The following is a 26,251-nucleotide window of genomic DNA, read 5'->3' as shown; positions in this document are numbered from 1 at the left end:
TGCTACACGAACCAGAAGGCTAAGTATGAAATTTCCGAGCCTCTTTTGTAGCCAGCATCGGCCATGTCCTACAATTCTTGCCAGTAAAACAGAAATAGGAGGCTACCATAGAGGCGTTCTGGGGGAAAATCTTCGTTCCTGGTTCCCTGGTTTAGGTACGGAGTGCACAGGCAGAGCTGAGCAGAAAGTTGCCCTTCTTTTTAATTAATTAATTTATTTTGAGAGAGAGAGAGAGAGAGAGAAAGAGAGCAAGTGGGGGAGGGGCAGAGAGAGAGAGAAAGACAGAGAGAGAGAGAGAAAATCCAAGCAGGCTCTGCACTGTCAGCACAGAGCCTGACTCAGGGCTTGAACTCACCAACCCTGAGATCATGACCTGAGCCCAAACCAAGTCAGACACTTAGCCGACTGAGCCGCCAGGAGCCCCTGCCTTTCTTTGTGAGCCTTTTCTTTCTTCTTGTACACGGGCGAGGTGCTTGGATGTGCAGCAGGCAGTGTGAACACACGAGGGGGCAAGCCCGCCTACGGAGGACAGCAGGGTACGAAGACGGAGCTGAGTCTTTGTTGGTATTGCTGTCACGACTCTAACCCAGGGCCACTCATGTGATGACCCCGGTTGAAACCACTGCTCATCGGGCATTCAGTTACCTGTAGCTGACCACCTTCTTGGTTCCCTATGATAATTTTAAAAAGGCTGAAGAACAGGGGCACCTGGGTGGCTCAGTCGGTTGAGCGATCGACTTCAGCTCAGGTCATGATCTCACGGTCTGTGAGTTCAAGCCCCGCACCGGGCTCTGTGCTGACAGCTCAGAGCCTGGAGCCTGTTTCAGATTCTGTGTCCCCCTCTCTCTCTGCCCCTCCCCCACTCATGCTCTGTCTCTCTGTCTCAGAAATAAACAAACATTAAAAAAAATTTTTTAAAGGCTGCAAAATAATACACAAAGCAGCAGATGGTTGCCATAGGCATATGGCATTATGATTTTAAAATTTTATTATAATGTACTGAAGCACGGCAGGATTTAATATTGCTAAGAGGAGTGAAACGTGTGACATTTTTAAATAAATATTTTTTATTTTTAAATAATTTCAAATAAATGGTTTCATGGCCATCATGAGCTCTCCATTCTGCTGAAGGCAGTTGTTGCTGGAGGACAGAATTAATCTGAAAGAGACAATTAAAGAATTTTTTTTCAATGTTTATTTATTATTGAAAGACAGAGCGAGACAGAGCATGAGCATGGGAGGGGCAGAACGAGGAGGAGACACAGAACCTGAAGTAGACTCCAGGCTCTGAGCTGTCAGCACAGAGCCCGACGCGGGGCTCAAACCCACCAACCACAAGTTCATGACCTGAGCCAAAGTCGGACGCCCAACCGACTGAGCCACCCAGGCGGCCCAAAGAGACAATTTTTTAAATTAAACTTTTTACTTATTTATTTTGAGGGAGACAGAGACAGCACGAGTGGGGGAGGGGCAGAGGGAGAGGGAGAGAGAGAGAGAACCCCAAGCAGACTCCGTGCCGCCAGCACAGAGCCTGACTCAGGACTTGAACACACAAAAACGAGAAATCGTGACCTGAGCCGAAATCGAGAGTTGGCTGCTTAACCGATGGAGCCGCCTGGGCACTGCTGAAAGAGACCATTTTAAACTGAAAGATACTGAGCTGTTCCTACCGTCGAATTCTTTTTTATTAAGGCATAATATATCCACAAAGCATAAGATCAAGTAACATGCACAAGTCACACTTGTACAGCTGGAAGAATCTCACAAGGTGGGCACACCTGGGAAACGAGCAAGATCTAGAACACTAGCCCCTTCTCGTCACTGTCCCCCCAGACCACAGCTAACCACGCTGATTTCTGAGGCCCGAGAGTCATTTTCCTGTTAGTAGAACTGTGCGCATGTATTCAGTAGAATTCTGTGTCTGTCAGCCTTGGCTCAAAATTCTGTCTGTGAGATCCATCCCCGTTGTACGACATAGCACAGTCTGCTCGTCCGGTGCTGGGTAGTATTCCATGGTGAACGTGTTAATTTACCCACGGAACTATCCGCAGTTAAGGTCCTATGGCCCAGGACGATAAAGTAGGGATGCTGGCTCATTAGGACGGTATGTGGACCGCTGTATCAGAGGGATCAGAGCTCAGGTGAGTCCTTGGAGAGTGGTGCTGGCTGAGACCCTGCAGGCAGGAAGGACGCGTCCACATTTGCAGATGAATAGGTGCCCTCGGCAGGTGGCTGGTTCCAAGGGAATCAGTGTGGGACACTATGTGAGGGACTGGTTGATCTCCGCAGGGGATGGTGCCGGTCTGGGGGCTCAGGGTTGGCCTCTGCTATTGGCAGGTTGGATATCAGGCAGGGACAGTGACTAAATGGGGCTTGGTGGGAGGGAGTCTATACTGTTCTACCCATACGGAGTTGTCTTCCCTTCCGCCATGGCGTCCTCACGCAACTATTATCCTGCACTAGGCTGGCCCGTGACAGTCCCCAGCCAGTCCCCAGCTGGCGGGGCCATTCTGCCATCAGTATTTCGCTCTGTGGGGTTGCCCTCGGGAGCATGTGAAAAGTAATTTAAAAAGAGAGAGAGAGATGTTCCCATTTCGTGTGTTATTCCCTTTGGTTCATCCATGTGCCTGCTTCCACAGACCAGCTTCGTCCCAATCTTCCACCTCCGAGGCCTTTAGACCCTGCTCGTGAGTCTTTGTATATTCTTACTTTGGGCCATTTCTCTTTCCACACAAAACAGATGGTTGGGTACGCCACCTAGAGCTCTGCCCATTGGGGGATATACCGTCTCACGAGCCCACCCTGGAGTGGGGGCATGAGCAGCATAACGCCAAGGTGACCTGTCTGTGAGCCACTCTCGGCTCCTCTCATACCCCCTCCACTAGCCACGTGGCCGCGGTTTGGCGCTCAGGGGCAGGCGCTCACACGGGGCTGACAGATGACAGGGTGGTCTAGGGCACCTGCTTGTGGAGCCTCCTGGCGTTTCCATTTTTATGCGGCTTTGCTACCAAGCCCACCCAATCTCGCAGGTGCGTCTGCGCGAATCAGACCACGACGGCGATACCTTGTCCTGTCGCCACTTAATGTCTCATGCTCGGATGCTCTGACTCCACTAAAGCCCTGGCACACCACAAGCTGCTTTTCCAATAGCGCTTTCTGTGCAGACGGCACGACTTTGCATCAGAGCAGTTTATACTGTGACTCTTTTACTGGTGTTCACCACACAATCTGCATGGAGTCTCCTCCCATCCCAGGTGCGTCTCCTACCATAAAGTTTGCCAAGTCTCGAGGCCACACAGAAGGGCGGCTTTCCCTGCCATCAGGAGTCTGGGACAGATCCCTTTCCTGCTGTTAGCCCCAAACAGAGCTGGCAGCCTCTTCGTGTCATTGGATGTAGGATTCAGAGCAGTATTCTCAAGCATAGAATATGCTGCCTGTGGCATCCAAAATACCATGCAGTTAGTTTGCTTCCCTCTTAGTGGTAGGAAATCCCAGATGCAGTAATCTTTCTTTTACGTTGGAAGGAATGTCCTGCCAAGTCCCGGACAACTGGACCCCTGACATCTTCACTGATATAGCAGTTGCCTGGATCTTCAAAGGGTTTACTTCCTGTCCTATGCGGCACACATCCTTTACCAAGGACTGGCAAATTGCCATCCGGTTCTGTTAACATTCTGCATTAACACAGTGGACCAAGGTGATATTCTGATGAATACTGATGACAGCCATTCTCAATTTGGGTCCCAGGGCCTCCTTTACATTCTTCAGAATTCTCGAGTATCCCGGAGAGATTTTGTTTATGTGAGTTTTATCTATATATGTGTCCTGGAATATAGTTTTAAATGGACAAATTGCAAACACATCTGTGTATTAATCTGTTAAAAATAAAGTAATAAACCAATGACATGTTTACATAAATGGCATAGCTTTAGGGAAAAATGACTCTATTTTCCAACAAAAATTTTGAGTGGCATTGTTTAACATTCTTGCAAATCTTTTCAAGACACCTGGAACCTTGTATTTGTTCCTGCACACCATCTGTTGTGGTACGTTATTTTGGTTTAAGTTTACAAAGAAAATCCAGCCTCATAGAAATAGATAGCTGGAAAGTGGAGGGTGTTTTAATAGTCTTTTCAGATAATTATGGATACGTTTTTGCGATGGTATACTGAAACTCAGTAAGTGGTAGTTTCTTAAAGGTTTGTTGTAATACGGAATCTGAAGTCCTATGGTGCCCTTTTTGGACTCCATTAGGTTAAAGCCCGTTGGTCTATTTTGCCATTTGAAATGGGTCTTTTATTCCTCTCTGATTGTGCACCATCACGCACTGGTCATCGGCTCACTGAATTCTCCAGATACTCCAGATGTCGACACCTTTCATTATATAATGTCAAAGACTCACATTTGTTAATCTCACCACCAATCTCATCAGAAAGGTCGTTAAGTATTGGGAAGCTGTCAAGTTCACGGTGGTGGTTATGAGTTTTCCAAAATTCTAATTTTCACTCAAAAGCTCACATTTCATTATAGGCAACAGACGCTGTCGGTTGTTTTGCCTGAAGTGAAGGCTCATTTCATTCATCTTGAGAAAATATCTACCAAATACCCAAGACTCAGTAATGATAGTTTATTACCTGTCAGTAGTTCCTTCAACTAAAAATGGTGTTTCCTTAAAAAAAAAAAAAAGCGCTTTTCGTTCAAATCAAATGATCACATGCGTGCTTTTCCTTCAGACAACCATCTTCTTTCAGTGTATCCTAGAAATGCCATATGTGTACCTTCTGACCTGTAACATTGACTTTTAAAAAGATGTGTACTCAGGGGCGTCTGGGTGGCTCCATCGGTTAAGCATAGACCTTCACCTCAGGTCATGATCTCACGGCCCGTGGGTTCAAGCCCTGGGTGAGGCTCATCAGGTTCTGCGCTGACAGCTCGGAGCCTGGAGCCTGCTTTGGAGTCTGTGTCTCCCTCTCTCTCTGATCCTCCCCAGCTAGCACTCGGATCCTCTCTGTCTCTCAAAAATGAATAAAAATGTTTAAAAATGTTTTAAGAAGATGTGTACTCAAAGGTCTGGATTTGATATAATTAATAATATATAGTTGAATCTATTGATATAATAAATTACTTATAGTATAAACATGCTATCTAGTATTATATACAGTATTACTTATACGTATAATTTATTACTTATAGTAATATAATTTAATATAATTGATGCTTCCTTAGGACATTCTTCAGTGAAGCTGGCAATTTTTCCTTTAGTTTTCCTCCTGTGAGTGCATGGCGGCGAGGACTCTCATCCCACTGCTCTGATGTGCGCTCCAGTCCCCGCTCTCAGGTTTGCACACCGGTGAAAATGTCAACCCAGTGACAAAAGCAAGCCGTGTCTTAGTGTTATTGTGAAAATAGCTTTGACCTCCTAGACCTGCTGGAAGGGCCTGAGGGGCGTCTCAGGGTTTATGGACCCACACTTTGAAAACCATTCACCTAGGGGAATCCAGGATCCTTCAGTCCATTTTATGACCACGAGAGGGAAAGTTAACATAGCCCCGGAACAAGAGCATAAATGTTTGCCGTTGGCTGTTCCAAGGGCCTGTTCGAACTGCTTGGATTCTCCTGTCTGATGGGAGTAGAAAACAGCTCAGTGACCAGGCCAGTGGCTGGCTGCATACCGGGTAGTGAAAGCTGTGTTAATCCACTCCAGCCGGCGTGCCAATTCAGCTGTACCTGCACGGGCTGTGCAACTGTGCTACTAATGCTTGATTAAGTTTGTGGTAGATCCCTGTCATCTGTCGGGATCCAGCTGATGTTATAGGGATTAAGTAGTGACTTCCATGTGGATAAGACAGGGAGGTGATAATCTCTGCCATTTCCCTTCAGCTGTGTTGTTGTTATTCGCTGTCTTGGCTGCCGGTTGTGGGAGGAGTTTTGGAGTCTCCCTCTTGGCCTTCCCTATCATAATAGCTTTTACTCCACAGGTCAACAAACCGATGTGGGGCTCTGCCAACTACCACAAATGCAGTCTAATCTTCTGGGAAGTGGAGAAATAACCCCTGGGGAAGGTCCACTGACCCAGTGCATCTACTCTGACCTGGACCTTGGCCTCCATTTGTTGGCTGGCCTCCAATCGCTCCTGCTCCAATGAGGAGGCCATAGTAGCTCTTTGGATTCCTAAATATCAGTGTCAATTCAGACTGTGTCCAACAGTCCTCGGAAGGTCTGGATGCTTCCTTTCCTCCATGCACAGTTACCTGTGATTATAGGTGTCCGTTCTTTGGGAGAAGGACTGAGGATATTTCTGAGTACACAGTACTGTGTTGTAGGGTCACTCGTCACAGGCACCTGGCTTCTCTTCTCCTTCAGTCCATGGGTTCTGGGCCTGAGAAGTGGTTCAGGTGTGACGACTGGGCAGAAGACTGTGTCTACTAGGCTAACTATCATCAGCCTCCTCATCACCCATGCTTGGTTTATTTTAAGCACATGCCTTATGCAGTGCTCTGGTCAGCTGCCCATCTATCTAGACTCGAGGTTCGCTGTGTTCTTTTCACCATCTCCATAACTCACTGCAAATTGGCCCCTCCCACCTGCCCCTATGACTTTGTTGTTTGTCACAGTAATTATGGGAGGAGCACCATATTATCCAAGAGGTGCAACTTCCACAACCACGTCCTGATATTATTTTATAGGATTTCAATAACAATTTAGCATCTACTTATTCCTGACTTCACCTTCTTTGGAATAACTAGGCTTCACAAAAAGTACAGCGTCACTGCTCTGAGGTTAGAAGTTAACTTTATTTTTATATTAGCATGCTTCCACTCAGATAGCCTTAATTGTGCCTACATCAAACACAAACACCAGTAGTTTACTTGGGAGATCATTTTTTTTTTCCGATTTTGTTTTTTTTCAGCAAATATTTATGGAGGCTAATACATTTTAGGCTCTTTGTTGGGTGTGATAGGAAAACAACAATAAAGAAACACTGTCTGACTTGAGATATTCATTATTCAGCCTAATGAATTGCCTATGACTAGGATAGTCAACCAGTTCATGTAGTTCATCCAGAAAGACATGGAAGGACAGGCCAGTGGTTTGTCGTCAAGATGAAAGGGTTGAGCAATGGTTTATTGCCCTGGAGCTCCTCTGAATGATAACCTGTCACCCTTGATACATGTTCTCCCAGACAAAGTCTGTGTGTATTGCCCTATGAGGATGCACCCAGAGAATAACCCATTGTTAGTGGTCTCCAAACTAGGTACATGCCCCCAGGTGTGTGTAAGGCAATCAGTGGGGGGTTGGGCTGAAAATAATGTCTATCTGTGCCCTTTTATCCTTTGAAAAAGGAAACAGATGCACTCTATCATATATAATCTGGATTTTGACTAGCAGGTTTATTCTTTTGGTTGCATGATATGTATGGAGCTTGAGACATCCTGAATGAAAAGTAAGATCTCCACCGGCTGATGGCACCTTGTTCTTTAGCTTTAAGTCTGTTGTGACTTGTGATTGTTTTCTACTGTTAAGTAGATTAGATGAACAAAACAATAGATTTTTTTGGTATATAAATAGGGGCAAGCAGTTGTTTTAAATGTGTGGAGACTACTGTCTTTTCAGTTATAGGCTAGATGCATACTTATCGTCCCATCCACAATACATTGCCATTTTCTTCCTAACCAAACAGCAAGCCTAGATTTTTTCTGGCCATTGTTAAGCATATGGAGAAGGTAAGCCTTCAGACCATTCAGACTGGCTCCTCTGGTTATTTTTATTTTCTCTCACCTTTGGAAAAAATGGTTGGGAATAACATTGAGTTCTGTAAATTGCTTTGGTTTCTCCCTTACCATTAAATAATCTCTTAAGGCTGCTATGGATGGAATTGTGCCCCCCACTCATATGCTGAAACCCTAAACCCCAATGTGGCAGTATCTGGAGACAGTCTTCAGAGGGTTAAATGAGTTCATGAGGGTGGGGCCCTTATCTAATGGGACTGTAGGCTTAGAAGAGAAAGATTGATCTCTCTCTCTCTTTCTCTCTCTCTCTCTTTCAACTTTCCACAAGCCATGAAAAGACCCCTCATCAGAACCTGCCCATGCTGAGACTCTGATGTCAGACTGCCAGACTTCAGAACTGTGAGGTCAATGTCTGTTGTTTAAGCCACAGTCTGTGGTATTTTGTTTTAGCAGCCCAAGGCAATGAAGACAAGGGCTTAGCTTACAATTGTGAAATCCTAATTATTTGTGTAGTAAAACATACCAATTAAGAGCATAGACTTGGGGGGCACCTGGGTGGCTCAGTCAGTTAAGCATCTGACTTCAGCTCAGGTCACGATCTCACAGTACGTGAGTTTGAGCCCCCTGTCTGGCTCTGTACTAACAGCTCAGAGCCTGGAACCTGCTTCCAATTCTGTGTCTCCCTCTCTCTCTGCCCTTCCCCTATGCATTCTCTCTCTCTCTCTCTCTCTCTCTCTCTCTCTCTCTCTCTCTCTCTCATAAATAAACATTTAAATAAATCTTGTGGTTTTGGGAAAGTTCCTTCATCTCCAGGATTCCATTTCCTCAATTATAAAATAGGGATAAGGATTCCTTAATTTTCTTTTTGTGGTAGGACCACACAGGGATATGCATTTGACACCTGGTTTGCCATATAGATTTTATGTAATAATGATGATGCCTTAATGATTTATTGATCTCATGAAATTGTGATGGTTTGGTGGATAGGAAAAATCTTATCCCTCCCATCCTTGCAAGTAGGGTGGAATAAGGTTATGTTCTGCATTTTGATTTTTTCTCACTTTAAACTTGTAATTAATAATCTTAGTTTGGGGGCTCATGGGAGGCTTAGTTGGTTAAGCATCTGACTCTTGACATCAGCTCAGATTTGGGAGATTGAGCCTTGCACCAGTCTCTGCACTGATGATGCGGAGCCTGCTTGGGATCCTGTCCCCCACTTGCTTTCTCTCTCTCTCTCTCTCTCTCTCTCTCTCTCTCTCTCTCTCTCTGTGAAAAAAAGAGAATCTTTGTTTATACTTGAATCAAATAGATGCATACCTTTCCATTATAAAAAAATGTAAAACAAGCATCTTTCTATATGCCAATGATATGGCTTAATCACAAGTTGTAAGTAACTTTAGTAGACAACAGAACTTGTGTCCAGTTATTCCTAGGATGAGCACAAAGTACATTTTATAAAGATGTGTTTTAGTAGATGTCCCTTAATTTGTCATTGTGTTTATAAATCGCCCCCCCCCCCATGGTATATCATCTTGGTTGTATCTTTCGTACGTATCTTTTGTTGGATGGTGTATTCATTGGCTAGAGCTGCTGTAACAAAATACCACCACTAAGTGGCTTAAACAACCACTTCTGTCACAGTTCTGAAGGCCAGAATTCCAAGATCAAGGTGTCATCAAGTTTGGCTTCTCCTGAGGCCTCTCTCTTTGGCTCACAGATGGTCACCCTTTTGCTGCGTTCCCACACGGTTTCCTTCTGTGTGTACACATTTCTGGGGTCCTTTTGTATGTCAAACTTTCATCTTCCTATGAGGACACCAGCCCAACTCACCATAGGAGCCTCTGTTTAACTTCATCACTTTTTAAAAACCCTATTTCCAAATACAATCATGTTTTGAGGTACTGGAGGTGAGCACTTCAACACAAGAATTTTGAGGGAGAAGGGGACATAATTCAGCCCCCAGGAAGAAAACCAGGAAATTCCACTCCTCAAAACTGGCATTTCAGAGGTGCTTTATGGCAGAGTTGTAGACCTATTTACATGTTTTTCGAGCTAAAATTATGACCATGCTCTAAGATAAAAAACTGAAATTTCTGATTTCTCTTTGTGTTTCTTTAAAAGATAAATCAGGATTTCTTTTAAAAAAAGGTTTTTCTGGAAATGCTCCATTGGACTTCTTTTTGAGAGCATTTGACTTCATTCTTACCTATATGACACTCCAGTTTTTACCAAAAAAATCTCAGTTATGCCCGGCTTGGTCTCCTATTTGAAGCGTCTCACTTAACAGACAGCTAGCTGTAGCACACAGTACGAGTGGGGAATATGCTTGCATCCCATATGCCTTTTAAGATCTGTATCCAGAGATACCATCGTCAAGGCCTGCTGCCCATTGGTTATGCAGCTCACCCATTATTCCAGGTCACGAGCCCCTGAAGTGGAATGCAGAATTGTTCAGAACATTTGTTTCAAAGACGAAGATTCATGGTCTACATCTCAGTCCCATTGGTTCTATGGCTCCAAGAAAGTCATGTGCTCTGAATGAGCACAAGTTTTCCCTTGACTAGACCCACACACAGAAGCACTGTACATGGGCAGCCACCATCCGGTGTGTTTAAGGAATATTTGGTGAAGCAGCTCTGTGAGTAATCTTGTGTTGAATGAAGAATATTCTCATCAATGTTTCCCAACAGCATTCTCTCTTATGGGCCCCAGTGGAGAAGTTTCTCTCTTCCCAGTGAAGTCTCCTGATGCTTATCATACTCATTTAGAAACTGAATCTTATAAAAAAACAAAAAAAAACAAAACATATTTCTCATTTTCAAATAGCTAAAAAGCTTTTGGCCAAATTTGTGACCCGCCACTTGTGAATGTATGGGACTTCATAATACCTACTGTATGTACTTACAAAAATTTTTTTACATTTATTTATTTTTGAGAGACAGAGAGAGACAGAGCACAAGTGGGGGAGGGGCAGAGAGAGAAGGAGACAGAGAATCCGAAGCAGGCTCCAGGCTCTGAGCTGGCAGCACAGAGCCTGACGCAGGGCTTGAACCCACAAACTGTGAGATTACAACCTGAGCCGAAGTTGGATGCTTAACTGACTGAGCCACCCAGCCGCCTCCCTACTGTATGTACTTTAAAAATGCTTAATTCCATCTTATTTTCCTTGCTGTCATGTTGGTTTTCTTAGTTTATTTTATCTTTGTATATCATGTCTCTGCAAAGTGCTTTACATCATAACTTCTGGGTAGGGCCTTTTGATATTTTTGCAATCACTGTGAATGAATATATGGTTATGTGTGTATGCACAGGGAAAGAGTTAAATGCTCCCTCTTTTTTTCTAGTGAGATGGAGTGTTGTTGTTGTTGTTGTTTATAATAACTTGTTTCCAATGTTTCCCTTCATGGGGAGCAAATCTAATAGGGTCTACTGGAAAGACTGCAGCTTTTCTGTGATTCTGAAGAAATAGTTTAAACATTCGAGTTCCAATGCCTCAACCGTCTCTAGGAACAGCAGTAAATACTATCTTGCCTTTTCTCTTTAAAGGAAAACTACACTTTAAGGGAAGCACTGGGTGTTGTGTAGGAAGAATGCAATACTATACTGAAATCTTCAGTAGTTGAAAAGCCAGTGTGATAGTGTCTTAGACCCTTAACCTGGAATACACTTACAAAATGTAAGTCCCTGCGGAAAGCTGAGAACCCACTGAAGGTACGCAGACCACCCCTAGAGGATCGTGGGCACGGGGTGGCTACAGGAATGTCTCAAGGGAAGTTCATTGGTAAACTTGATCCATGAGGGAAGCCCATTTCAGAAAGCAGGGCCAGTACCGAGGACAGCACCAAGCCCCGCGCCCCGGTGGATAGAGGCAGCAGCACCATGGACAGCACCAGCGTGCTGGGGAGAGAGGCGGGGAGAGGGGACCTTATCAGCTGATGCCTTACGTAGGCTGGATCCCCACTTTGATAAGGGAGGTCTGGACGCGCGCGCCAGTGTTCGTTCTCCAAAAGCCGCAGCCCCAGACGGGGTGGGGCTAGGGGACGGGTGGTGGCGGGGTGGGGGGGGAGAGCGGGGGGGTGGGGGATAGCAGAAGGCAGGTCCCCGAAAGCAGGTCCCTGCTTGGCTTCCCTGGCACGGAGTTGAGGCTGCAGCCCGCTGCCTGGAGAGAGGGGCGGTCCGGAGGCAAGGCTGGGAGAGTACTGCTCTGACGCACCAGCATCCTCTCCGGCAGGAGAGGCACCCACACGCTGCAGGGTCGCCCAGCTTCCCCGCCCCCCCCCCTCACCTCCCCAACCTGGGAGATGCTCGGCTCTGGGCGACCAGACTGCTGTCTCCGCCGAGGTGAAAAGCCTGGGCATGTGACAGCTTAGGCGGCCCCGGCTGCAAGACGCAGCCCAGCGCCCTCCTCTCCGCCGCACCGTCTCCCACGGATGCTCGCCGGCAGAAGGTTGGGGCCAGTTTCATAGGCAATCCCCAGAAACCCTGCCCCCAGCCGGAGGTTGCAAACATCCGAAGTGGCTCTGGACGCAGTGGCCACCGTCCGTCTTCCTGAACTCCCCTCCTGCACACACCCTGGGCCGGCCTCCTGACCCAGAGATGGATTCGCCTGTGAACCTAACCTACTTTTCCCTCTCCACCCCCGCCCCTTTGGAGACCAACCGCAGCGGCCTCGGCACGGAAGACTCGCGCCCCAGCCCCCTCCTCTCCGTCTTCGGTGTGCTTATCCTGACCTTGCTGGGCTTTCTGGTGGCCGCCACGTTCTCCTGGAACCTGCTGGTGCTGGCGACCATTCTCCGTGTGCGCACCTTCCACCGGGTTCCGCACAACTTAGTGGCGTCCATGGCCATCTCGGATGTGCTGGTGGCCGCTCTGGTCATGCCCCTGAGCCTGGTGCACGAGCTGTCCGGGCGCCGCTGGCAGCTGGGCCGGCGGCTGTGCCAGCTGTGGATCGCGTGCGACGTGCTCTGCTGCACGGCCAGCATCTGGAACGTGACGGCCATCGCGCTGGACCGCTACTGGTCCATCACCCGCCACCTGCAGTACACACTGCGCACCCGCAAGCGCGTCTCCAACGTTATGATAGTGCTCACCTGGGCGCTCTCCGCCGTGATCTCCCTGGCCCCGCTGCTCTTTGGCTGGGGGGAGACCTACTCCGAGGACAACGAGGAGTGCCAGGTGAGCCGCGAGCCGTCCTACACCGTGTTCTCCACTGTGGGCGCCTTCTACCTGCCCCTCTGCGTCGTGCTCTTCGTGTACTGGAAGATCTACAAGGCAGCCAGGTTCCGCGTGGGCTCCAGGACCAACAGTGTCTCACCCATATCGGAGCCTGTGGAGGTGGGTGTTTTAGTGACCCTTGCAAATACTTCACTCGCGTTCCTACGCACGCTGACTTGAAAGTTTGTAGGAAGTGAGCTTTTTAGTTTCCTTTCTTGGGGAGGGGTGGGGGCAAAGGGGAAGGGGTAGACCAGGGTAGCTGAAGAAGCCCTCGGAGGCTGATTTTGCTCCAACGCGCTCAGTATCACAGAGCCAATAATGGTCTTTACCATCTCCGATGGGTTTTCCCCCCCATATGGGAAATGAGGGGTTTGGACTACATTCTTCCACAGGGTCCCATCTGGCTCTAAAATTCTGTGACTCTATCACACCCTGTAGGAGGGCTGAAGAAGCAGGTGTCTGGGGCTGTAGTAGATAAACTTGCAGCTTCCTGCATTTGGACTGAGCTGCTCAATGAGGAAGGAAGGGACAGATGGTGAGGTGCCTTGGCAGAAAGATTGCCAAACAGCAGGCCAAGCAGATTCATGTTTCGACCCAATCTATTTTTTTTCTTTGCAAATTAAAGCAGCTAGCTTTGCAGAATACAGTGTCTCCTGGATTACTCTTTGCAGTTCTGCAGCGTCCTCTTCCCCTGGTGTGAGATTACAGATCTTTGTCTGTCTCTAAGCCTGCATTTGTTATGTCCCATTGTTGCCTGTGGTGCTGCTCTCTGGGTCTAGCCCCAGCCCTGTCAGGCTTCTGTGTATAGCTGAGGATCACCTGTTTGCCTTCCCAGACAGGCTACGGGGCGGGGGTGGGGGGGTGGGGAGAGGGATTAAAAATCTAAGGCAGACAATTCCCCAGCTCTTTGCAAGTGGCATTTTCTGTAGGACAACCGTTACAGCGACAGTGAGGGCTCTCTTCCAGTTCTCTCTCCGCCACACTTTCCTGTTTCTTGTTAACTCTTAATAATCCAACCCTGATTTCAATTCAGGAAATATATGACAACTGAACCCATGGGGTGTGGGGATTGCATCCCCCCTGACCAACTCATTGCCAAGGTGATCCCGTGAGCCTAATTCACTTTTTTAAGTGAGATCAGAAATCGACACAGCCCCATTTTCTGTTAGGGGCTCTAGGGCAACAACATAAATTCAGTTAAGCATATCAAGCACATACTATGGGGATGGTGGTAGGAGTGAAACAATGAAAGACGTCATCTTTGCCCATGAAGAGTTCCCTCTAGTGAGGGAGGTAAACACCTACTGTGGATGCTGTAACGTGGTTCTGTTTTCCTGATCAGAGGCTAACTCCAACAATAACCAGTCAATCAAGCTTAGAGGGATCAGAGGTGTAGGTAATGGAGGAGAAAGTGCATCATTCTGGAAGAAAGAAGGAAAAGGGGGTCAGAGGCTATCTATCCTTTCATCTGGAACAATGGTCTCAACCAGGGGTGATTTGCCCCCTCCATTTGGAATGTCTGGAGACATTTCTGATTATCAAAGTTTGGGAGAGAGTGTTAATGGCATCTAGCGTTAGAGGCAAGGGGTGGGGCTAAACATTGTACAGTGGACGGGACAGCCCCCACAAAAAATAATTCAGGCCAAAACGACAGTAATGCCAAATTTGGGAAACCTTGACCTATTAGATTTCTAACCTGAATGAGGAGTGCTGATGGCTAAGAGTGCTCACAGCACCAGACTGTCGGGAACTTCCATGTGTATGAGAATCCACCCCAAGCCCAGGTCAGGAGCAAGAGGACTGACCACCTTCAAGGGTCCTCCTTACATGGACTCTCTTCCGCCAGGATGCTTATCCAGGTAAATGGTTTACAATTGGTACCAGATACAGCTTTAAAAGGAAAGCAGTCACAGTTTTTCTTGTGAGGCTTACTGCAAGGCGATGCAGGCTTTCACTGCTCTGCTCTGGAGACAACAGAAACAAAGCATCATGATATCTTTGTGCTTTTATACACTAGTCTGCACTGTTTCATTTTCTCTCCTTTCTCTGCCAGATAACTTTTAAAAAATGGTTTGTCTTGGCTTTGCAAGACCTCCAAATGATCCAGGGTTCCATATACAATATGGGGCTGCCTCTGTCCTCATGTTACTGTGAAGGGTTAATTACAAACCAGGTCTCCTGATTTCTCCATGGTAGCAGGTGCCAAAATTTCTAAATACAGTTCTACCACCAACTAGCTGTGTTACCCAGGGAAACACAATACTTCCTCCTTCTTTATCTGCTGAGTTTTCTCCAAGGATATTACTGAGAACCTAACCTATGTCAGACACTGAGATGGGAACTGGCAACACAAGAGATGGGCTTTGCCCTCAAAGAAAGGATGATGAAAACACTACCAAAGATCTGGCATAAAAAGATAATGCTGAATTTATTATTTACTAGTGTATGGCTGAACCATGCTGGCCAGGCACAATCTCTCTGAGCAGAGAAGAATGCTGATCTTAAATAGCATTTTTAGAAAGCTTGGAGTTCAGACATTGGGAGGCTTTGAGAGATATAGGTAGGTTGACATCATCTGTATGAGTCTTAAATTTGTTGGTTGGTTGTCATCCCAGTAGGGGTTTACTGGAATGAATCCAACCCAGGTTGACCTGGGACTGACACTGCTAGGTTGGCTTGTAAAATAAGTCCCTTGAGTTGAATTGCCCCTGATCAATAGACCAAGTTTAAGCTGGCTCTAGGCTATAGAACACACAGTCTTGTCCTAAGTTTGTGGGAACATTTAGTTCTCAGGCTCCCACTCTTGGTCCTCATTCAGCCAAAGCTTTGAGAGAAACCCTCAAGGACTAACCAGATACTGACCACTGTTGGTGATTCTCCCGGAAGATGAAGTTTCATCTGTGGAGAGCTGATGCTCAAATTGCACATCAATCAATGTAATTTCCAATCATTTCTCAGGACAGGGCAGTGCAGAAGCATTTGAGCTCTGGCTACCAAGCATTGAACAACTCTGAGGCAAACAAGTAGAAGTATTATAAGAAGGGCCTGGAAGATCTCCCAAGTCATGACCCAGGATTTTCTAGTCCTAATCAAAGCCAGTCCCAAAGATTCCCTGTGTCTACCTAAGACCGCTAGTTTACCTTTTCTTTTAGTTTAAAAACAGTTGTATCTTACCTGTAGTGTTAATCCAGGTACAATGTGAAGTCTTACTTAGTGTTAGTGCGTAGACTCCTCCTTGGCCGGCCAAAAGCAAAGCTGGAGTGATTTTGTTAGTCAAGATTTTTTGGGTTAAGATACTTAAACTGCTTTGTTGTGCCTCCAGAGCGTAGACTGTACAATTTACTATGTCAGCCAATGTAGACATTATTGTGCCAACCATTTTTTTAAATGAAAACCTCAAGTTGTCTGACTCCTATGGATGAGGTCAGTATTCTCAGGAATCTTTTCCCTGAAAGAGTTTTAACCGTTTGGACTCTTTGTAAGGAGATACAATCCATTGAGGGCATTGGAGAGTTAGTCTTTGAAATGGCCTAACTGATGGCCCTACTGAACAATCAATCTTGTTTCTTGATTGACATGAAAAAGCGTGAGTTTAGTATGGGATAAAGAACCCTGGAGGTGTACAAGAGATGTGATCAACTTCAGTGAAGCTATAGGTATATTGCCAGACAGTCTTCATGTACTCATCTGCTTGGTCAAGGTTCTTGATTAGCAGCCAACACCTACCCCTCTACTTCTGAGCATTCTCTGCAGCTAATGTTGAGGTCATCCTCCCTGAATCCTAACACTGCAGTTTAGGATAATTTCAGAGAGCATTAAGTCACCAACCGAGTAATTCACATTTGTTGTTCATTTTTAAAGAATGCCTGAAGAAGGTGCTTCTATAGCATGTTGAAGAAGTGAATTATCTGGAAAGCATACCAGTTATTAGTTTCTATACCTTCTCTTCTATTATTTTAGCAATTTTATATGCCCTAGAAGCAGCCCCCGTTGAGTCATTGAACAATTTGGCTTCCGATATGAAATTACGTTTTATGAGAAAGACTGAACTACTTATTACATATCAAATTGATTATTGCACATTATTTTTATTTTCAGTATAACACCCACCAACAAAGAATAGTAAGTTGTAATTTCAAACAAGAGTGAAAAAAATTCTGCTTGGGGCAAGGACACTTCTTCAGTTACAGAAACACAATCACGAGACTTACCTTCATTGGCTAAGGATTATACAGTTGCCGGATTGTTAGTGTTAAACCAATGGGTGGTAATAGGAGAAAGAGAAGGTGACAATGAACCATGATTAATCAACGAGTAGAAAAATGTGGGTGGTTTTGATTAGCAGTAGGGATTGTCTATGTATAATAACAAGATTTAAAGGCTTAATATAAGGTCTTAAAATGTGGTGACTAATTTTAGTCATGTAATTTCTCCGAAGCAAAGGGAAAAACCTTTATTACTGAACTGAGGGTTGGCCTTCAAGAGACAACAGTTCTCCGATAGGCACCATGTTGCTGAATTCATCTACCTAGAGCATGGCCCAGCCTTATCATATTTGTACAAAAGGCAGATTAATGATAAGCTAGGAAGAATCAATCTGGGCTTTATGCATTCTATTCCAATTAATCTTTCTCTCTGTGGTGCCCTTTGTCCATAGGATTCTAGACCTGTTGCCATTTGTTTGATAATGTCTGGAATTACACAGAGTGTAAGTATTTTCATGTGTAGATCAACTATAATCTGATAACATACAAGGGCTGCTGTACATTTCACCTGGAAGCAGATCTTACTTCTTAAATTTGTAGGTGTGTGATAGAAACTAAAGAACTATGCTTCTAATAATGATCCTAAAATACCAGCTTTGAGTTGGCACACAAAATTATGAAAGATTTTCGTTGCTTCAATTTTTCTAATGAAGTTCACTTTCCCTCAAGCCTTTATAAATTTACTCTCTAGCCACAAATTTGTCTTTCATGATCCTCTTTCACTATCTGGTATAACTAATTACTTTTTTAAAGAAAATTTTCTCTAGTTTTCTTCATTTGCTTTTAACTTATTTCAAGTCAATTTGCTGTTTCCTTTTCAGACAACGGTAAAATTTTAGGTTGAAGGATCTGTTGTTCTATAATTATGGGGGTAATGGCAGTTATAGTGATGCCTGTATAAATAAGAAAGCTGTATTGTTGTACATCTATAATGATAGACAACTCCCCTTGGAAATTTAGAAGGATAGGGATTTGTTGGGTGATAATGTCTCCCTCAGAGGGACTTCACTGGATAGATTTTAGATAGTTGTCATCTTTACTTGTAGCCAGTATGGAACACTGATTCTTTCAAGGATTTTTCTGTTGGCAATACTCACAAGGGTCCTTGTCTAGACTCCCAAACCTTTGAAAACAGAGGTCCTTTGGGATGTTTCATCTAGAGAAACATATCTTGTATTGCTTTCTAGCTAATTTATTTTTCTAAGGATATCTGGAAACGTCTAGTCCCTTAATGGATATTTTCTAAATTGGTAATTTCACATTTCCATTATTTTTTATTATTCAATTCCCTAATTCAAGTTTGAGCCCACTTATAGAAAGATAGGGCAAGACTCTAAACTTCAGATGCTGGGTTTATACCAGAATACTGCTTGAACATTTCCAGAAGTCTATTTTCTATCTTTATTTAGTTTACAATGTGGAACATCTAGTCAATCTTTCCTTAAAAGAAGGGCTTCTGATTTTTACATTTTGTAGTTTTATATATTTTTATATTTAAAATGTTCATAGCTGGATTATATAGCTCTTCTCTTTTCTATCCTTCTACTTTTAAGGATCTGTTTTTCCCCATCTGAGGGGACTTCAATTCACTTCACTCACTGGTACAGACTTGTAGTTCAAGACAATAAGAATTTTGTTCAATACTCTCACCAAATTCTGAATTCCATAACCATTTTTATTTTTATTTTCTCTCTGAAGTTTAGGAAAATTCTAAATTATAACCCTTAACGTAACTTGAGGCCAGGGTTTTAATGGAAATTCTATAGATTTGACTCCTTATCTGGCAAATTTACTATGTGGCTTTGCTTTTTCTGAGAAAACCCTGAAGAGAGGACAGTTCATTTAGGAGGTCAGGTGCAGCTAGGTAGAAATATACAAGATCTAGATGTGCAAGGCAGGTGGGTGTGGGGATGTTACAAAACCTTTGAGACTATTTTAGAGTTAAGATTTTGTTTAAGGCCCTAGCATACCAATTAAAGAAGGAAGCTGTTAACTGTTTGGTCTTTTTCCCCCTGATTTTTCTAGGGCTCTTATCTGGGTGAATTTACTGATTTTGACTTGTCAGAAGTTCCTTATCAAGAAAGGTTTTTTTAAAAGGCATTTGTTGAGAAAAGCACAAGAGTTCAGATTATAGTGCAAGTTAAACTAGGAAGTCAAAGTTCCTAAAGGAGAAGGTTGAGTCCTTGGCTTAGACCAACCATGACACACAAGAAAGACTCTATGGTTGGCCAAGAGTCAGTGCCTGTGAATAGTGCCCAAGGATCCCTGACCGGATGCTAGCAAGGGGCCACACAAGCGCCAACCCAACACTCATTGAGCTGGAATACCAGCTAAATAAAGTGACATTCCTTCACAAATTGAGAGGACAGGGAATATCCTCAAATTTTGTAAAGGACCGAAAGCGAAGTTTGATCAATTGCTTTTCCACAAATTGGTGTTAAGTCTATCAGTCCTCAGAACATTAGCCCTCAGGTCTGGCTTGGAATGGATTAGAAGCTTATCAAGCCAATGCCATACAGAACAATCTTTTTTTATATTTTTATATTCAACTGAGAGAAAGGCTCTCTAGGAAAAACAAACGAAACTACCCTATGAAACCAGACTTTGCACATATAAGCAAGTAGCAATAGAATAAGTACATTGATGGCATAAACATATTTGCCAAATGGTACACCTCTAGGATGAGAGATACAATTGGCTTGCACAAAGATCTAAGTCAATTACCAAATAGTATACATCTCAATCAAAGGTCTAGTTACCTGGTACAAAGACCTAAGTCTAAAGACCTTAACCAAAGACACTTTTGGTTACAAGTCCTAGGATAACAAAATTCAGAGAGCAAAAAGAGCCCATTGGAGCTGGTTGGAGCTGTTGAGACCACCACAGCTGGCTACAGATTCTGAGTGCCCCTGGAGTCTGGGCTCCAGTGAACACACCTGTGGTCCAAGCGTCCTGTGGAGGGTCTTCAAAATGATCTCAGTGGACTCTGTTGAACTGTCCAAGGATGATACGACCACCACACAGTATCTGAAACAGAAATAAATGCCAAACTGCTTACTACAGTGAGAAGAAACTATACTTGTCAAGCACCGTATCCAGAATGGAGCAGAATGCTGAACACCTGTGGGGACTGGGGACAGCGTGGAGTTGAGGGCAGTGAACTGACATCTCCCTAAGACGAGGTTCCTCGGTGAGACTGCTGTCAATTGATTGGTGCTCAGAGGAGCATTTATTGGGGGTGAGTCCTATCCTAATTGGCTGACGTTCGAGGCCAGACATGATGGATTGTGTGGTTTGCAAATGAGTATTCACAGAGGGGGATTGTCCCTGGTCAGTGGAAGATATGTAAACAGCAAGACTCCTTGTTGCCATAGCCACAGAACAATCAGTCTTCCTAAGTTTATTGGGAAGTTCAAGCGATGTTTTCACCCTCCCCTGTGTGGAGCCCTCCCTTAACGTGTAAGACCATTTCTAGTTTGAGCATCCTGGTTCATCGGTCCATCTTCCATTCTGACAGTGGGCTGGTCTAACCTGCAAACCACCCAAAACCACTTCTAAGGTAACAGTCTTCATCCTTGAACTGCAGTACCTACCATTGATGGTAATCTATCAATTATGTGTGATATTAATAGGAAGGCGAAGCTGAGTGGTTAGAGGAAATGAAAGAAACCTACTAGGTTTATGATTAACCCATAAATCGTTATTTAGTACATAACGATTTCAGAAAAATGAGAAGTCTGACACATAAGTACACGTCCCCCAAAGAACGCATTTATTTGGAGAGATGAGGCTAATTGTTCACCTAGAAAAATTTTGTATGTGTATCCTAAATTGTGAGATGTGTGCTTCAAACGATACAGCATTACAAAGATGATTAAGAAAAGTCTAATTTGGCTTGGATGTCCACTTTATTGTTTATCCTCCTACTTCTTTTTCTGTGAATCTACTAATGAGCGTGTTGAGTAATTGATAGAGTAATTAATAGAGTTCTATTCTCAAGACTCAATTAGGCGCTTTATTGTAATCATTGATTAGCAGAAAGCAAAGAGCTAAGGAGTCCCTGAGTCAGAAAGCCACAGGGCGAGCAACAAAAAGCCATGAGACACTAGAAACCTGAAACTTCCCAGACGACAAAGATCCTCCTTCCAGCAGAGCCTCTGCCGTCCCAGAAGAACCATTTTAAATCCGTGGCCCTCTTTCTTCTGTCAGGTGAGTTGGCGTTGAAGGATGCATGAAGAGGGGCCCAGTTAAACAGTCAACTTTTCATATCGAGGTCCTAGAAAATGTGCTTTTCTGAGTCACGTGGGGTTCTAGGACTAACCTATAAATAACTCCTGACTCACAGAAAACCAGAAAAAGATAGTATTCAGAGAAAATATTTAATCGAATCTAAAGCAGAACCATAAGGGGTTCCCATGGGACATAAAAAAGAATGGTTAAAACAGGAATCTTGAGTCTTTGTTGGAAGGGGCTATGGATGTGGGCCCCCCACTGCTGTACTAACAACTCCGTGAGGAAGGAACATACATGTAACCCCTGCGAGGGTTTAGCTGAGCCCCCCTATTGACAAGGGGAAAGTCCTCCTGAAGACAAACTTAGGAATAAACTCCCTGGGATATCTTTAAGAATGCCCTTCATTCAACATTAGAACCATTACACAGCAGACGATTCTTGCAGACCCAGCGAATGTCCGTTTTATCTGGGAACAGCTCATCACCTGTAGGAACCCAGGTAAACTGGAAGAACACCAGGTTTTATAGGATGACTGCCAAATGCCCATACAAGCAGGCCTGCACGTAGGGCACTTCACATTCCTGTACAGGGACCACGACTAAAGTGATGAACTTCCATAAAAGTGTCCTATAAAAAGTCATCTTCCTTTCCCAAGACTAATTTCCATCGAAATATTCAAATCCTACACTTAAATGTAGGTCATATGCCTGGAAACCTTGCAACTTTTTCCCATTATGCAACAGGAAACTCCTACAAACATAATGTGCCAACACGGGGATATATCTCAACCTTACAGAAGGCTGGTCTTCCATTGGTAGTTTCGTTGTGAGGCTCATCATGTCTCGCAACTGGAATTTGAGTACATAAAGGACTACGCGGGGGCTTCTGGAGTCAGTCTGAAAAGGCTAATGACCACAGGGAAGGCAGACAGGGAGTCAAGATGGGAGGGGTTGGCTGTTTCCCAAAAGACTGCCATATCTCCAAAGCCAGAATATCTGGCTGTGTGTTGCTGTATTTATTTCTACTGTTAGACCAGAGCCTTTGACAAAGTCTAGTTTAAGTGTTCTACTTTTATATCAGTTGTGCTATAGAGAATTAAGGGGTGGTCACAGGGGAGTCACAACCCTGAGTGGCCAGTGCTACCCCTGAAAAAGTGCTGAGAGGGAGGAGAATTTTTAGGGGTTTTAAAGTCAGGACCAGAATGTTGCTTCAAGTTGCCACCCTTGGAAAAGGGGTAAAAATCGCTTCCCTGATGCCGTTTTGGGTTTGAGTTTTATTAAGAAATTGGTAGGTTTTCCCATTTGTGCGGAAAAATAAAGCTAAATATTGTGTTGCATTTCCATAAATGAATTTCCTGCAATGCACTACCGGATGTGCACTAATAATATATGAAAGGTCACTGGCGCATCTCGGGGTGAGGCTGGGGTCTAGAAAGAGGTTTTCACTTCTCACTTTATGTCCGTTTTTCCGGGTTGCAGTGTTGTGGACTATTTGTTCCAATATTTATGATTTTCTTTTTGATTGCACAATACTTGGTGTTTCACTATTCTTCAAGCAAATAACAAGAAGGCTATCGTGCAAATTTAAGAATTCATATAGCAGCTAATCTTACCTCAACCATAGTGTCCTTATTTATACCTCTGTTATGCTCCATGAACAGATAAATCGATTCCTTTGGACTCCCAATCTGTAGATGTAGCCATGAACTGGTCAAGGGGGTTAGGTTAACAAGAATGACCCTCTGACCTGGTCCTTCACCTAAAAGTTTGTGTGCTATTGAGAGAGAGCTGTGTGAGCATCCTTTTCAAATGCACTGGGATCACAGAATGCTGAATCTGCTGGGTTGGGCTGGGAAGAATGATAACGAACGTCCACGTAGTCTCACCCGCTAGGGAATGAAAGTCTGCTTTCCATGAAGCCCCGAGGGAGGTAAGTGTCCTGGTGAGCGAACTGTCCCAAATGGTCCTGGGAAACTGATGCCAGGAGAAAAGTTCTAGAAAATTCCTTGAGGGAGGATTCACATGAGCACAGAAAGTTACAAAGATTTCAGAAAGTTGTGAGGATTTTAGAAAGTCAGACTTTAATTGTCCCAGGGTTTGACAAGGATTCGGAGCACTTTTGATTACTCGTGCCTTTGTCACCGAATTACACGCACTGACTATGTGACTGGCTTATTTTTTCAGTTGTTTGTTGTTGAACAGGCAGCAGTGGGAAATTCGTCTTCATCATTTTTATTATGGGTGTTCCCATTTTCCTTCCACTTCTAAGACGTAAGCAAATGCCAGCTCTGTCACCACGTTTCCACGGCTGAGGGTGGGCTCCCCAGGCAGCCTGTCTCCCGCACGCAATGACCAAGGGCTTTCTCTTCAAGTGGATGTGCAGGACCCAGCGTCTGGAAGGCACAAGAAGGTGGCTCTTCATGAAGCTTCTGCTTATCTCTTCCAGGCAAAGACCTCTGCTCAGCAGCCTCAGATGGTGTTCACAGTCCGCCACACCACCGTCACCTTCCAGACAGAAGGGGACACGTGGAGGGAGCAGAAAGAGCAGAAGGCCGCCCTGATGGTGGGCATCCTCATTGGGGTGTTTGCGCTCTGCTGGATCCCTTTCTTCACCACGGAGCTCATCAGCCCCCTGTGTTCCTGCGACATCCCCACCATCTGGAAGAGCATCTTCCTTTGGCTTGGCTACTCCAACTCCTTCTTTAACCCCCTGATCTATACAGCTTTCAACAAGAACTACAACAGTGCCTTCAAGAACTTCTTTTCTAAGCAACACTGAGCACGAGGCCTGGGGATAGGAAGGAGCTGTCCTGTAACTCAATCAAATTTCCAATTCTACCTACTTCCCCATAAATACCCAGCACCACACGGAAGAGGCAAGTCCTCGGAGTTCTCCGGGGTCGTCTTCAGAACTAGCCCTCCCTTCCACGCTCCAAGGCAGGAATGTGGGTCTTCCCAGACAGTTTTGGTGACCTTATTAATCTAACTTATCTGTTCTTGCTCCCCCTGCACCTACCAGCCACGGACTTTGCCCACAAAGTGCCCTTTCCTCCCCCAAATCCACTCCAGCATGGTCATCATCCTTGCCCCAGAGAAGTCAGACATAGCAGATGAGAGGGAGGAAATAAAGCAACACGGACAGATTGAGAATGGGTGGATGATGATGAATTAGAAGTCATACTGCGATATCCGAGGGGTAGGAAACCATAATTCCAAGTTTTGTGGAATAGTCCTTATTTCGAACATTCCATTCTGTGGTCCTGGTAAATATACCCTAGTACTTATTGTGTATGTCCCAGTGTTTGGCCATAAAATATTGTCTCTGAACCTATTAAAAGCACATGGCCACAGCTGTAAGACCAGTGAATACTGGCTTTAAGGCTTTGTTTGTGGTAACCACATGTGTGTGTGCGCACGCTCACACACACACACACACACACACACACACACACACAGAACTCTGGAGGAGGTGAATGTTCCAAAGGCCAGTTTATTCTAAAATCCAACCCGTCAACTTGGAACAGGAGCTGAAAGTCAAACCAAATATCTCCCACCATTCTGAGGCAACTGTACACCAACCATAGAAAAATAGACTAGTTTTGTAGACTCTGTCAAACTTGCTTATTTTCTATGGAGTTTCTTTGTATAGAATTTATTCAAATGTTGCAGGACAAAGACCTTTATCCTTGGATCATGAGGTTAGAGGAAAACAGGTGTCATGAAGCTGGCAGCTTCTTTTAGTCTCATAACCAAGGACTGTGAAGGTATATTTACCGAACATGTACACTTTAAAGGGACAGTTGGTTAATTTGCTATTTTTTACTGATGTGTGAATGCCCATTTTGAGGCCAACACTACTACTAACTAATGAGAAAAGCAGAAATATGGTAAAATGTGGCCTTGGTCCTCGGCAGATTGACACCTCTATATAAGTGAGTCAAGGCATTTAAGTGATGGTGTGGTGTTTATATGATCATATAAAACCTAGGCCATTCTACAAAACTTTAAAAAGATCTTGGGCAATAAAAGTGCCTGTGGTCCACTATGTCCCTGGTTCTTTCAATGCATGAATTCAAAAACTATATCTCATAATAATCTTTGATTATTATCATAAATATATATGTATTCTTTTGTATATAATAAATTATATCAAGAATAGGAAATCTGTGTGAATTTGCAGTCTTGGTTGGAAGTTTAGTCTTGCGTTTACTGCCAAGATTCTTTACTCAAAGAATGTGAGCAGACGAGGAAATGTTACACAGCTTCTGTGGGTCATGGCTGATGATGCTAAGTGCAGACCTCTTATCTATGCATTGAAGCAAGTTCATGGAAGGATTTGCTTGGAAACATTCTTAGGTTTTTCTGCCTTCTGTTTATATAACTTGAAGTGCCAAACCTACAAATATTTTAATTTCTTTTTAGTTTTTTTGTTTTGAGAGAGAGAGAGAGACAGAGGGAGAGGAAGGAGCAGAGAGAGAGAGAGAGAGAGAGAGAGAGAGAGAGAGAGAATCCCAAGCAGGTTCCATGCTGTCAGCACAGAGCCTGGTGTGGGGCTCAAACCCATGTACTGTGAGCTCTTGACCTGAACTGAAACCAAGAGTCAGATGCTTATGTGACCGAGCCACCCAGGCACCCAACCCACAGATATTTTACAATACGGATTGTTCATTTCAGTTACCTTCCCCACTACTACTTGGAACCAGAGAGACCGCCAAATGCTATTAGATTCTAGTGTCATAATAAAGGACGAGCGTCTAAAATTTCATCAATACCTCGTAGCAGAGAAGGCTACGCTCAGACAAGGGGAGCC

General features: G+C 44.5%; 1 protein-coding gene and 1 long non-coding RNA gene across 4 annotated transcripts in view; both read left to right on the top strand.

Annotated features, from left to right (window-relative positions):
* HTR5A (5-hydroxytryptamine receptor 5A) overlaps positions 1-25,604 on the top strand; it is a 42,659-nt gene extending 17,055 nt beyond the window's left edge. Inside the window, exons 2-3 of one of the 3 annotated variants that reach the window (XM_058723696.1) lie at positions 12,384-13,064; positions 23,888-25,604. In XM_058723696.1, the coding sequence (XP_058579679.1) occupies positions 12,384-13,064; positions 23,888-24,220 (1,014 nt within the window). In that variant the 3' untranslated portion in view covers positions 24,221-25,604. Of the gene's footprint in view, positions 1-11,822; positions 13,065-23,887 lie in introns of those variants that run through there. The other 2 variants (XM_058723697.1, XM_058723698.1) reach the window with 2 other exon arrangements.
* Positions 3,505-8,476, top strand: LOC131508689 (uncharacterized). Its single transcript, XR_009260104.1, has 3 exons — positions 3,505-3,801; positions 5,227-5,338; positions 8,059-8,476. It is a non-coding gene; the product is annotated as an uncharacterized LOC131508689 (long non-coding RNA).
* Positions 25,605-26,251: the final 647 nt, after the last annotated feature.

This window comes from Neofelis nebulosa, chromosome 4 (genome assembly GCF_028018385.1).
Source record: "Neofelis nebulosa isolate mNeoNeb1 chromosome 4, mNeoNeb1.pri, whole genome shotgun sequence".
Classification (NCBI taxonomy): Eukaryota; Metazoa; Chordata; class Mammalia; order Carnivora; family Felidae; genus Neofelis; species Neofelis nebulosa.
Note: the sequence above shows the minus strand (reverse complement) of the source record. Positions and strands in the feature narration are given on the sequence as shown.